This window comes from Geotrypetes seraphini, chromosome 2 (genome assembly GCF_902459505.1).
Source record: "Geotrypetes seraphini chromosome 2, aGeoSer1.1, whole genome shotgun sequence".
NCBI classification, from domain to species: Eukaryota; Metazoa; Chordata; class Amphibia; order Gymnophiona; family Dermophiidae; genus Geotrypetes; species Geotrypetes seraphini.
Genome location: NC_047085.1, coordinates 367,199,070 through 367,211,100, shown reverse-complemented (window position 1 = coordinate 367,211,100; position 12,031 = coordinate 367,199,070). Strand labels below are relative to the sequence as shown.

General features: G+C 42.2%; 1 protein-coding gene across 1 annotated transcript in view; it reads right to left on the bottom strand.

The window, feature by feature from the left end:
- Positions 1 to 12,031, bottom strand: part of BMPER (BMP binding endothelial regulator) — a 437,990-nt gene that overhangs the window by 166,086 nt on the left and 259,873 nt on the right. The window contains exon 13 of the mRNA XM_033930598.1: positions 11,624 to 11,960. Coding sequence (XP_033786489.1) covers positions 11,624 to 11,960 — 337 coding nt within the window. The remainder of the gene's footprint in view (positions 1 to 11,623; positions 11,961 to 12,031) is intronic.

Genomic DNA, 12,031 nt, shown 5'->3' with positions numbered 1-12,031 from the left:
TTAATTATTGTTAAGTATTGGATTGTTCCCTAAATATTGTAATTTTATTATGTTCATCGCTCAGAAATATGATTAAGCGATCAATCAAAAACCTTATTAAACTTGAAACTTGTATCGCAAACTGTGTGCCGCGGCACACCAGTGTGCCTCCTGGAATTTCAGGTGTGCTGCGACACACTGGCGAGGAGGAGAGTCGGCAAGAGGCACGTCCTGTAGGAAGTCACAGGCCGGAGTCTCTACTCCTCTCCCCGCACCTCCCGCATCCCTCCACCAAAGCAGTTCATGACCAAATGGGCCTCCGCGCATCGCGTTGACGTCCGCACAATGCCCCTTCCGGCTGGGGCATTGGGTTTAGTGTGCCGCCGGCTGGAAAATTTGTGAGACACTGTGCTAATATTTAGCGCACACCTTAAAAAAAGGACTCCTTAGTTAAGGGCCAGAACTTGTGCCTCAGCTTCAGAATTTCAAATGTGTTTCTTTTGAGGCAGACACTCCGTTATGTATGTGTTACAAAGCATTGTTCCTCTGCTGTGTGGATTAAACCTGCTAAGAGGTTTAATTTAAACCAACAATAAAATACAATATAAACAAATAACAGTGAACAGAAATAAGAGATGCATACATCACCGGAAAGAATTAGAATGGACATTAGGTCATGTGACTGTAGGGTCGACCAGACAAAGACTGGAGCTGCTGCTGTGCTTTCTGAAGTGGAAAAACAGGCAACTTCCCCTCTTGTAAAGTTGTCTGGCTGTGACAGCAGCCGCTGAAGGCCATTATCAATCCATTGGAGAATGGATGATTTTTTTTGGGGGGGGGGTTAGGAGGGTGTTCTTATTGTAAGTGGAGCTTTGTAACATGCTTTAGTAAAGTGGAATTTAAATAGCAATATGGTACATTTGTAATATTAAATTGGTAAACATGGAAATGTATGCAAAGCATCTCATTACAATACAAACTCTATAACAGCTTGCATTTAACACTGTAAACTGTTTTGTTCATGGAAAGATAATGCCAGCTTTGAGCTCACATTATCTTTCCTCCCTGGGAGATTTGGGCTGCTAAGCTGCTAACACACTCTTAGGGACCATCTTAAAAGAGCTGGTAACTGAACAAAAATGACACCCAGACCCCAATACAAGCCCTCCTCCCCCCCCCCCCCCCAGCATGAAATCAGATCTACCTCTGATTCAAATGTTTCTGTTTATTAAAAATTTTAACCGCACTTCAGTTTGTCAACACCACGGTGTACAAAATATAAAAACAGGAAATGAAAAGAACGCCATAAAAAAAATAGGAAAGTGAAGTGGAATGAACTATCCTACAGGGTTCTCACTTGTGGGTAGAGTGGGGGGCAGGAGCCACTGCTGGCCACTCCTGCCCTAGTAGCACCTGGATTCAAAATGGCTCCACTTGACTCCCAGCAGTAGTCTGTCCCTCAGGCTCAGAATCACTCTTCCTTCTAAACTGAGTGAAAGTCCTGCCAGTGGTGTATGCTGTTTCACTATCACATTGTCAATAATGGAGACATGCAAGCTCTGTAAGATTCCAAGGAATCCTGCCTAGTGATTAAAAGCACAGTACTGAAGCATCACCTCCTACTGGCAGCAATATAGTTGGAGGATTTCCACACAGTGTTGAGGGAACATCGGTCTCAGAACGTAAATAAGAGCATGTAACCATATTTGGAAGACTGACCCCTAGTGGTAGTAACATGAGGACTATAGTTAGGGCTTAAGCCAGGTAATTGGGCAAAAATGTCCAGCAAACACGCCTGTCCCTCCACTATCCACCAGGGATAACCTAATAGGTTCTTGGCCTGTTTAGCTTGGAGTAGTTGACTTCATTCCAGGGGAAGGGGATTGGACTCAGAATGGGAGGTTTCTCGTTTATGCATTGCCTCTTAAAAGACAGCAGGTATATCTTAGGTAGGGTTATGAGACGTCCGGATTTCCCCCGACATGTCCTCCTTTTGAGAACATGTCCAGGGGTCCGGACGGCTTTTCAAAACCCAGGTTTTGAAAAGCTGTGTCTGGCAGGGAGAAAGTCCGTGCATGCACGGCCGTCCCACGATTTTGGGGTTTCCAGTTCAGTTTTGACACATTTATCTTATGCAACCTTTGTCCTGAAAAGTGCCTCTCTCAATTCTGCTTTAAATGGTTTTGATTCTTTACTCATTGCTGCATTAAAAACCATTTGTGGATCTTGGAAGGACCTCTCACAAGCTACCTGTGCCAGATGGTGGAACTAGATTTGTTTGCTCTACAGATATGAGCTTTATATTGCCAAAAAATCCAACTGTCTTATTTCTTTTAACAAGAAATGGTCGACCCTACAGTCACATGACCTAATGTCCATTCTAATTCTTTCCGGTGATGTATGCATCTCTTATTTCTGTTCACTGTTATTTGTTTATATTGTATTTTATTGTTGGTTTAAATAAACTAAGACTTTAAAAAAAAATCCAATCTGTCAGAAGTAATCGCTGCTTTTTATGGGGACAGGCAACTGTTATGGGTGGACAGGTGGGACAGAGGAGATTCCTTGCAGGATCAGGCAGGGACGGAGGGAATTTCTCGCGGGGATGGAGGGGATTCCTCGTGGGGACAGGAGGGGATGGAGGAGATTTCTGTCCCCGCGCAACTCTCTAATCAGGCCACTCCTGATTGCATTCATTCTTTCAGTCCTGTTGAGGTACAGAAGATACAAAAGTGAACTGTCTTTACGAATAGGGCTTCCCCCCCCCCCCCTTCCAAATGGATTCATTACTGAGGTTTTTGTTTGCCATCTCTGCCAAGATATAAATCATTTTTTTTCTTAATGTCAAGGAAATACAGCAGTACATTAATCACAAACCACTTTAAAAAGAGAAAAAAGCCTGCATTTCAATGAAAGGGAAATTGAACGATCTGGTATTCCGTTTCGTAAGGACTTATCCTTTCTGTGTCTGCTATCCATTTTCACTTCCATCACTTTGCCTCTAAAACGTTTAAGAAGGCATTTGTATATATTCACCAAATCCACTTCAGATGCATCCCCAGATTCCATTCTCTTCACTCCCCTCCCCCAAACCCACAGAATCAGAAAAGTGCATATTGCAAGTAGCAGGGAGTCTCTGTACATAATTTTGCTACAAGTTCTACCTACTAGGTATTTTTGCTGCCCCCACAAAAAGGAAAGAAGCTCTTCTTAGATGAAGTGCTTGAGCCATAAACTAAGGTCCTCATTCAGTGAAGATATTCCCTCATTTGGTGTACACTTCTCCCTCCGCATTCACGGTTTCGCTTATTCGCGATTTTTCACATGCTGACTCCCTCCCCCCCAAATTACATCATGAGTTAAGTGCCTGTACTGTACCGATCAAAAAGTTTAGCGCTTACCAGCATTCACGTAGAAATTTGCTGCTTCCATGCTTTCACCCACAAAATCGCTGCTTCAGATCTTTCACCCTCAAAATTGCTGCTTCTCAGCTTCCCAGTGTGCACATAGAAAAAAAAACACTGCTTCCCAGCGTTCATGGAGAAAATCTCCGCTTGCCTGCTATCAGCCTAAAAATCACGAGTTTCAATATTAATAATGGTGGCTGTTACAAAAAAACACAAATAACATATAAAAAGTTATTTGTGGTTTTTCCATATTTGCGGCTATGTTCCACCATGAATACGGAGGGAGGAATGTACAATGCTTTAACCAAATGCCTGTATGAATTTACAAGTCTTCACACAGGAATGAAAACTTCAAGGGCTCCTTTAATCAAGGCGCGCTACGGGGGTTAGCGCATCTGACATTTCATCACGCGCTAACCCCTGCGGCAGCCTAAAATCCTAACGCCGTCAATGGAGGCATTAGGTACTAGCGTGGCAGGCGGTTTGACACGTGGTATTCCGCGTGTTAAATCGCTATCGCGCCTTTGTAAAAGGACCCCCAAGTCTCTATATGTAGATAGGCAAAACCAAGACTAGCACAGCCTGCCTCTGATGACCTGGAGTCACCTGATAGCCCTCACAGAAGGGAGTCCACTTTGACTACCGCTTTATAGAGCGATGGTCAGACCACACTTGGAATACTGCGTCCAACATTGGTCTCCATACCTAAAGAAGGATTTAAAAGTACTCGAGAGTGTGCAGAGACGAGCAACTAAGCTAATAAAGGGCATGGAGAACTTGGAATATGAGGAACGACTTAAGAGACTGGGATTGTTCTCCCTTGAGAAGAGGAGACTGCGAGGGGATATGATCGAGACTTTCAAAATACTGAAAGGATTCGACCCAATAGAGCAGGATAAAAAACTATTTACAATGTCCAATGTGACACAGACAAGAGGACATGGACTAAAGCTAAGGGGGGACAAGTTCAGGACAAATATCAGGAAGTTCTGCTTCACGCAATGAGTGGTAGAAACCTGGAATGCTCTCCAAGAAGAGGTAATTGCGGAATCCACCGTTCTAGGGTTTAAGGGTAAGTTAGATGTACATCTCCTTATGAGTGGCTTAAGGTGACATAGGTAAGGGTAAGCTCGATGCACATCTCTTATGAGAAGCTTAGAGTGATATGGGGACTAATATTATGCCAGGGTACACCTGGCGGGGCCTCCGCATGTGCGGATCACCGGACTTAATGGACCTAGGGTCTGTTCCAGAGATGGCACTTCTTATGTTGACTCATTTGTTCCATGTAATTAGGAGACTATCATTCTTTTTCATTTTAGTTTCCAAGTTATTCATTAGAAATCCTTAAAATGTTTTCAAATAGTAGTTGAATGGAGTGGCGTAACAAGGGTGAGAGGTGCCTGGGGCAGTGGCGCCCCTCCCCCGCCCTTGTCTCCGGCCCCCTGCTCCTTCCTCCATACCTCTAGTTGAAGTTGTTGCTTGCAGCTGTCAACAACGTGCTGTTCGCAACCCCGTCGGCTCTCCTGCTGATGTCAGTTCCTATGTGTGGCACCTGGAAGTGATGTCAGTGGGAGAGCTGATGGGGTCACGAAGAGCACAATGTTAACAGCCACGAACAACAACTTCAACTAGATGTATGGGGAAAGGGGGATGCGTGTGGCAGGCGGGAGGAATGGGAAGAGGTGGAGGGCGGAGAGGAGGAGGGGTGCCAGCACCCCCATCAACATGGTGCCTGGGGAGGACCACCCCCTTGCCTCTCCCCCCCCCCCTTCTTACTAGGCCACTGGTTGAATGAAACAGAATTGCTACTATTTTGGGTTTTGCTGGGTAACTGTGACCTGGATTAGCCACTGTGGAAATGGACTAAAAGGACCATTGGTCCAGTATGGCTAATCTTATGTTCTTACATTTCCTGCATTATTGATGGGAATTTTCATTTTATTCAGGTGGTTTATTGGCAGTTTTGTCATTACAGGAGGAATGTTGTTAAGAATGTACTATTTGCAAAGTGAGTGCACTATTACCAGCAAGCAAAAAAATAAAAACCAGAAAATACAGGTTTCTTTTTGCTAATTTTTAATGGCATGCAATGACACGGGATATGTTGACATTTCCCATGTATGCCAGCCCATCCCTAGGTTCTGGTGGCCTCCAATAGGATGGACACATGTCTCACAAAACAGCAGGCAGTTATGGTTCTATCTAACCACTTTAGGATACTGAACTGTTCCTCCTGTAGGCAGCAGAATCGGATGGGACACCAGGGTCATATCCTACCAATATTTTGTCCTACACAGAATCAGCAATCAGAGAACTTTTAAGGTAGCATCAGAAATTGTCTTATTTAACTCTTGAAAACAAAAAAGGTATTCTGAGGTCCCTTTGCTTCCTTCTCGGGTTGGACCTGGAATTTAGACTGTTTTGCCACATAAGATTCAATCTCCACTGAGACCCTCACTCTCTCTGAGGTGTAAGTAAGGATGTGAGCTGAAAACAGTATTAACTTTGTATCATCTATGTCAAAAGGCCATTGCATTCCCATTCTGCCTAGGTGGTTCATATTTTCAAGATGCGTACATCCAAGTTTAACTGGCCCCATTCATGCATGGGGAGGGGTTGAGGTGGGGCTTGTAAATACAGGACTGGAACAAATTTCTGACAAAATGGTGTCAGCTAACTACCTTACTTCTTCTCCCTCTTCTGCCTAATACAATGACCATACATAAAAAGTAAAGTTAGCACATTAGGCTAGAGCTTGAAAGACAGAGCTTGGGTCCCTATTTACTCTGCATATTCCCCCTTAGAAGTAAGATGAAAGAAAACCTTTTAATGGTAGGACCCTTTATTTATAATCAGCATTACACAGAGCACTACAAAAATGCAACAATATCTGTCTTCAAAAATGATCTGCCACAGCCCAGGGCACTAAATGCTCCAACGCTCATAGGAATTCTGAGTGTCAGCGCGACGTCCATGCAATGTGGCGACGTTGGGCTTTCCCTCTGACGTTACTTCTTGGTCTGGGTATGAGCAGCAGGCCAGAGAATGCTTGCACTGGCAAAGATATAAAGAGGTCCAGGGGGAAAGGGAGGGCATGAGCATGGCATGGGGGTGGAGAGGTGTTGGTGCCCTCATCAAGATGCCAATGGCCATAAGTTTTCATTGCCTGGGGCCGAGCACTAAGGTCTCATTTGAAACTCTGCAGTTAAGAAGTCTGAACTCATCACTAGGTGTCATCACTAAGTTGTAGCTAATGCCCACCCCTTCTCCACTCCACTTTGCTGAGATTGCTGTCTCCACAGCATTTTGTGTTATAGCCCCATTCAGATTGGAAAGGATAAGACCTCCTTTTCAGGAACCTCTAGATGGCACCACATAGCACTTACCACCTGAGCAACCAGGCCACTCCAAGGATGACGGGTTTTCATTTTTTCAAAACTTTATATTATCAGCCAGGAAAATTGGTTTGCAAGTGTTTTGCAAGACAAGCAAACATTTTATTAAATTTTAACTTGATATACAAGCAATGTCTTGCAATACAAGTACATACAGTATACACACATCACAACTGAGCCAATGGTTCTTCTTTCTCTGACGCTGCAGGAGTGTAGTGACTGTTCTAAATGAGCGAGATCTTGCAATACAAGTACGTATAATATTTTGTATTAAAGTTTTTGGGTTGTGGAATGAAGCGTCTGAGTTTCCATTATTTCCTATGGGGAAATTCACTTTGATATACAGGTGCTTTGGATTACAAGCATATTTCTGGAATTAATTATGCATGCAAACCAAGATTTTACTGAACAATTAATGCATTTCTACCTTGGCCTGGACCGCTATAGAGGTTTCTACCTTGGCAGACGGACTGCCTCCTGTGGTCTCAATATTGGGCCCATTTTGTTTAGTTTCCTATGTTGAATTCAGGCTTGGACCCATACTTTTCAACATCTTTATAAACGATCTGGACATAGGTACGATGAGTGAGGTGATTAAATTTGTGGACAACACAAAGTTATTCAAAGTAGTAAAGACGCAGGGGGATTGCGAAGATCTACAACGTGACATAATCAGGCTCGAGGAATGGGCATCGACATGGCAGATGAGATTCAACGTGGATAAGTGTAAAGTGATGCATGTTAGTAATAAAAATCTCAAGCAAGAGTATAGGATGTCCAGGGTAGTACTTGGAGAGACCTCCCAGGAAAGGGACTTGGGAGTTCTGATTAACAAATCGATGAAGCCGTTTACGCAATGTGCGGCAGCGGTGAAAAGGGCAAACAGAATGCTAGGAATGATAAAGAAGGAGATAACGAATAGATCGGAGAAGGTTATCATGCCGCTGTACTGGGCCATTGTGGGCCCTCACCTGGAGTACTGCATACAGCACTGGTCGCTGTATATGAAGAAGAACATAGTACTACTCGAAAGGGTCCAGAAAAGAGCAACTAAGATGGTTAAGGGGTTGGAGGAACTACAGTAAAGCAACAGATTAGAGAAACTGGACCTCTTCTCCCTCGAACAGAGGAGATTGAGAGGGGACATGATCGAAACATTCAAGATACTGAAGGGGATAGACTTAGTAGATAAGGACAGATTGTTCACCCTCTCCAAGGTAGGGAGAATGAGAGGGTACTCTTTAAAGTTGAAAGGGGACAGATTCCGTACAAACGTAAGGAAGTTCTTCTTTACCCAGAGACTGGTGGAAAACTGGAACTCTCTCCTGGAGGCTGTCATAGGGGAAAACACCCTCCAGGGATTCAAGACAAAGTTAGATAAGTTTCTATTGAACAAGGATGTTCGCTAGTAGGGCTAGTCTCAGTTAGGGCATTGGTCTTTGACCAAAAGGGCCGCCGTGTGAGCGGACTGGTTGGCATGATGGACCACTGGTCTGACCCAGCAGTGGCATCTCTTATGTTCTTATATATTTTTTAGGGCACAACTACACAAGAACAACTCAGAAGCATAAAGAAGCCAGACAAAAGGAACTTAGACTACCACAAATACATGGCACAGCTAGGTATGGGCTGGTTATAACAGATTCTCAAGAGGTAGAAAATCTCCCTTTAGACAGTGGGTATGTTCCAACATGAAGGTCACAGGCTCAAGGCTAGCATGTGCTTGATGGTAGTTAAAACTGGGGGAAATGATAGATTGTAAAAATAGTCGAAAGAAACCTGTCATTTAGCTTTTTTCCCCTCTGAATTTTCAGGTTAGACTCAAATTTAGCTGAATTCTTCTCTCAGCCTTTTTATATAGATGGCTAGGTCAGTCTTTCAGTTCTTTTACTTCAGCTGGTTCATTCTGAAATATAGTCCCTAACAGGGAACAAGACAAGAATGAGCATTGCTGAAGCTATACTAGTTCTTATTTTGTTCTAATCTAGTATTTAAGACCCAAGAGAACAACAATGGATCAACAGGAAACAAGCCCTAAGAAGGGGCTGAAATGCTCAAACCTACACTGAGGGCTCCTTTTACTAAGTCGTGTTAGGGCTTTAACGCACAGAATAGCGTGTGCTACATTGCCCCGCTACATTGCGTGCTACATTGAGCTGGCGTTAGTTCTAGAAGCGTAGCGCGCGGCAATTTCCTTTTAATAAGGTGCGCTAAAAACGCTAGCGCACCTTATTAAAAGGAGCCCTGAGCTGCTTCCTATTGGACCAGTCAGGAATCAGAATCTAAGATAATCAGAAATAAAGACACAGTTAGAAATGGGCTGGCTATAACAGACTCCCAAGAGGTAGAATAGTAATTGCCTTCTAATTTACAGGTCTGAAATTTGATGGCACTGAAAAAGAAACCATATGTTCTCTCTATAGATGGTCTCGCAAATCTTTCAAGTGGATAAATTTAATTACCTGGATGATAACAGATATATGAGTTCTCAATCCAACATCTGAGTCTCACTCCATTTAATTTAGTTCAATTCTTATTCATAGAATTTTATACAACCGTAGAACTATATACTTTTAAATAAGAAAAAAGGCCTCAGAAACACCTCCTCCTCCCTTGATAATCAATTTATATCTGACAGGAATTATGGTGTAATATAGTCCTCACTGGCCTTAGTTCATCTCTTCTTTTTATATGTATATTATTTATTCTTTTTATAACTTTTTTCAACTGTTTTGACCATTCATCTTAGGTATAAAAAATATAAATAGCAGAGGATGAATTTTGTACTAAGCTTAAATTCATCTCGAGTCAAATTTGGCGTGGAAGCTGCGGATCCAACATGTTTCGCAATGGAATTGCTTTATCAAGGATCCTCCTGTGCCGCTATTGCCATCCGACTCTCCCCTGCATTTTTTTTCCTTAGCCTTCGGGTTAGACATAAGCTTAGCTAAGTTCTTCTATCAGCTTTTTTTTATATAGATGACTTACTCAATCTGTCAGTACTTTTACTTTGGCTGATTCATTCTGCCAGAGTCCTGAGCAAGGGTTCCTGAGACTTGAATACTAGACTAGAATAACACAAGGTCTAGGATTATTCAAGTAAGTCTTAATGTCAATGTACCTCCAAGAAGTGCATCCAGCACAAAAGGGCAAACAAAAATTACTTAAAGTAAAGAGATAACCAGGAATTAAGAGTATCAGAAATACAAGACACAGCTAAGCATAGGCTGGCTATAACAGTCTCTCAAGGGGCAGACTGTCACTGCCTGATGGCTATTATTTATATCTTCCATGATGTTTGAAACATAGCACATGCCTATTAGATGACTACTTCAGGACGTTTGCTGAATGGATATTACAGTCTTGAAATGAAACAGTTGACAATGTTAAAGAATCTGTAATGAAAGAATCTCTCTGCAATAAGAAAAACTTAAATAAATTAAATGAAAAATAAGTGCAAATACAACAAATATCACCATTATGGGCATTTTATTTAAACTGAATGTTCTGCTTTAAAGACCAGGAAGTAAAAGATACAGAATTCTACCAGCAAACATTCCACCCTGCTGCTCATCTGTAATCCAAGTGACATTTGGCCTTATGTCAGCTACTAAAACAAATTTGTGATTTTTTTCTCAGAATTGTATTGGGCTACTTACCCTCTGCAGTGTAATTTTAAATTTAGTGGTCCTTATATTAAGGTGTGCTAGCTGATTTAGCGCGCACTAAATGCTAAGGTGTCTATAGAATATAATGGGTGCTTTTAGCATTTAGCACATGCTAATCTTTAGCGCATGCTAAATCAGTTAGCGTGCCTTAATAATGCTGAAAAATGCATTTTTATATAGACAAAATTGTATGCAATCATTAATATCTTTGTCTGTTAATCTTTTGGCATGGGTAGTGAATAGTACTTTTCTAAATTACATTTTTAGTTACAATTGACCAATTTACTAATTTCAAGGAGACACATTCAAATACCAGCTTCTGCTTAAAATTTAAATATTCTCCCTATTTCACCCTTTTCTATTTCAGAAATGATGTGGCACTACCCTGAGGATACTTAAGAGGCACTTGTGTCTCCTGAATCACATGGAATGTACCATTACCACATGCTATATATTTGTCTCCCAGCACAGTCATGGCTAATGTGACCATTTATTTTTTTCATCAAAAAGGGACATCTATTAATTTTCAGTCCCACCCCCAATCCCGCCCTAGCCCCACCCCCAATGTCTTACATTCATTTTCATGTACATACAATATCTTATTAATTCATAATGGTAACCATAAATTTAAAAAAAAAACACAAAGCACACTGTATGCAGAGAAAATGTTAATTATCATTTACGAGTTTCGGGTTTTTTTTCAAAGATGTCAAGGCAGATGACTTTAAAATATGCAATGTCACCTCAGTAACTATAGAAAAATAGACAACTATAGTGCAAAATATAGACAGCAGATATAAATTCTCAAAACGGACACATTTTGATCACCAAATTTTAAAAAAATCATTTTTCCTACCTTTGTTGTCCAGTGATTTCATGAGTCTCTGGTTGCAGAATTGATGTCGGGGAGAAGGTTTGTGGGCTTGCGCCTGGACCTTCCTTTCCTGTAGTTGTGACGGCGGGTGGGGAAGCAGGGAGAGAGCCCATTCTCTGCGATCGCCTGTCCCGTTGTCCCCATGCACAGCTTCGGGACATTGTCTCTGAAAACGGGACATTTCGGCATCCCGAAGCTGTGCTTGCAGACAGTGGTATCTAAAAACGGGACGTATGGCCACATTAGTCATGGCTGATGTCTCTCACTTCTTTATCACCATGGTTGTACAATACTTACCGATAAAATATGGCATAGTCTAGTGTAGAATGGCAGTTCTGAAATTCCCATGCTTTAAGCTTCTGGCACTCACGATGGGCCCGGAGCTTAACTTTCACTGTCCCCTGGCATAGTTCAGGCACTGACTTCCTTTGCAGCCGATTACAGAATTCATTAGATTCCACTCGCCACGACTCGGCAAACTCCTCAATATCAAATTTGAAATTGCCATCTCCCCCGATCAAGTCGTCTCTTTTGTGCCCATTGTAGTTGCCACAGAGGCCACAGAGTTTGCCTTTGAGATGGGGAGCGGCCATAACCTCAACAAAACTGTCTCCATCCCAAGAGATCTCCAGTCCTAGGAAAGAAGAGAACAAGAAACAGGTTCTCGGAATCAGGTTTAAATAAATTTATCAGTGCATTATTTAT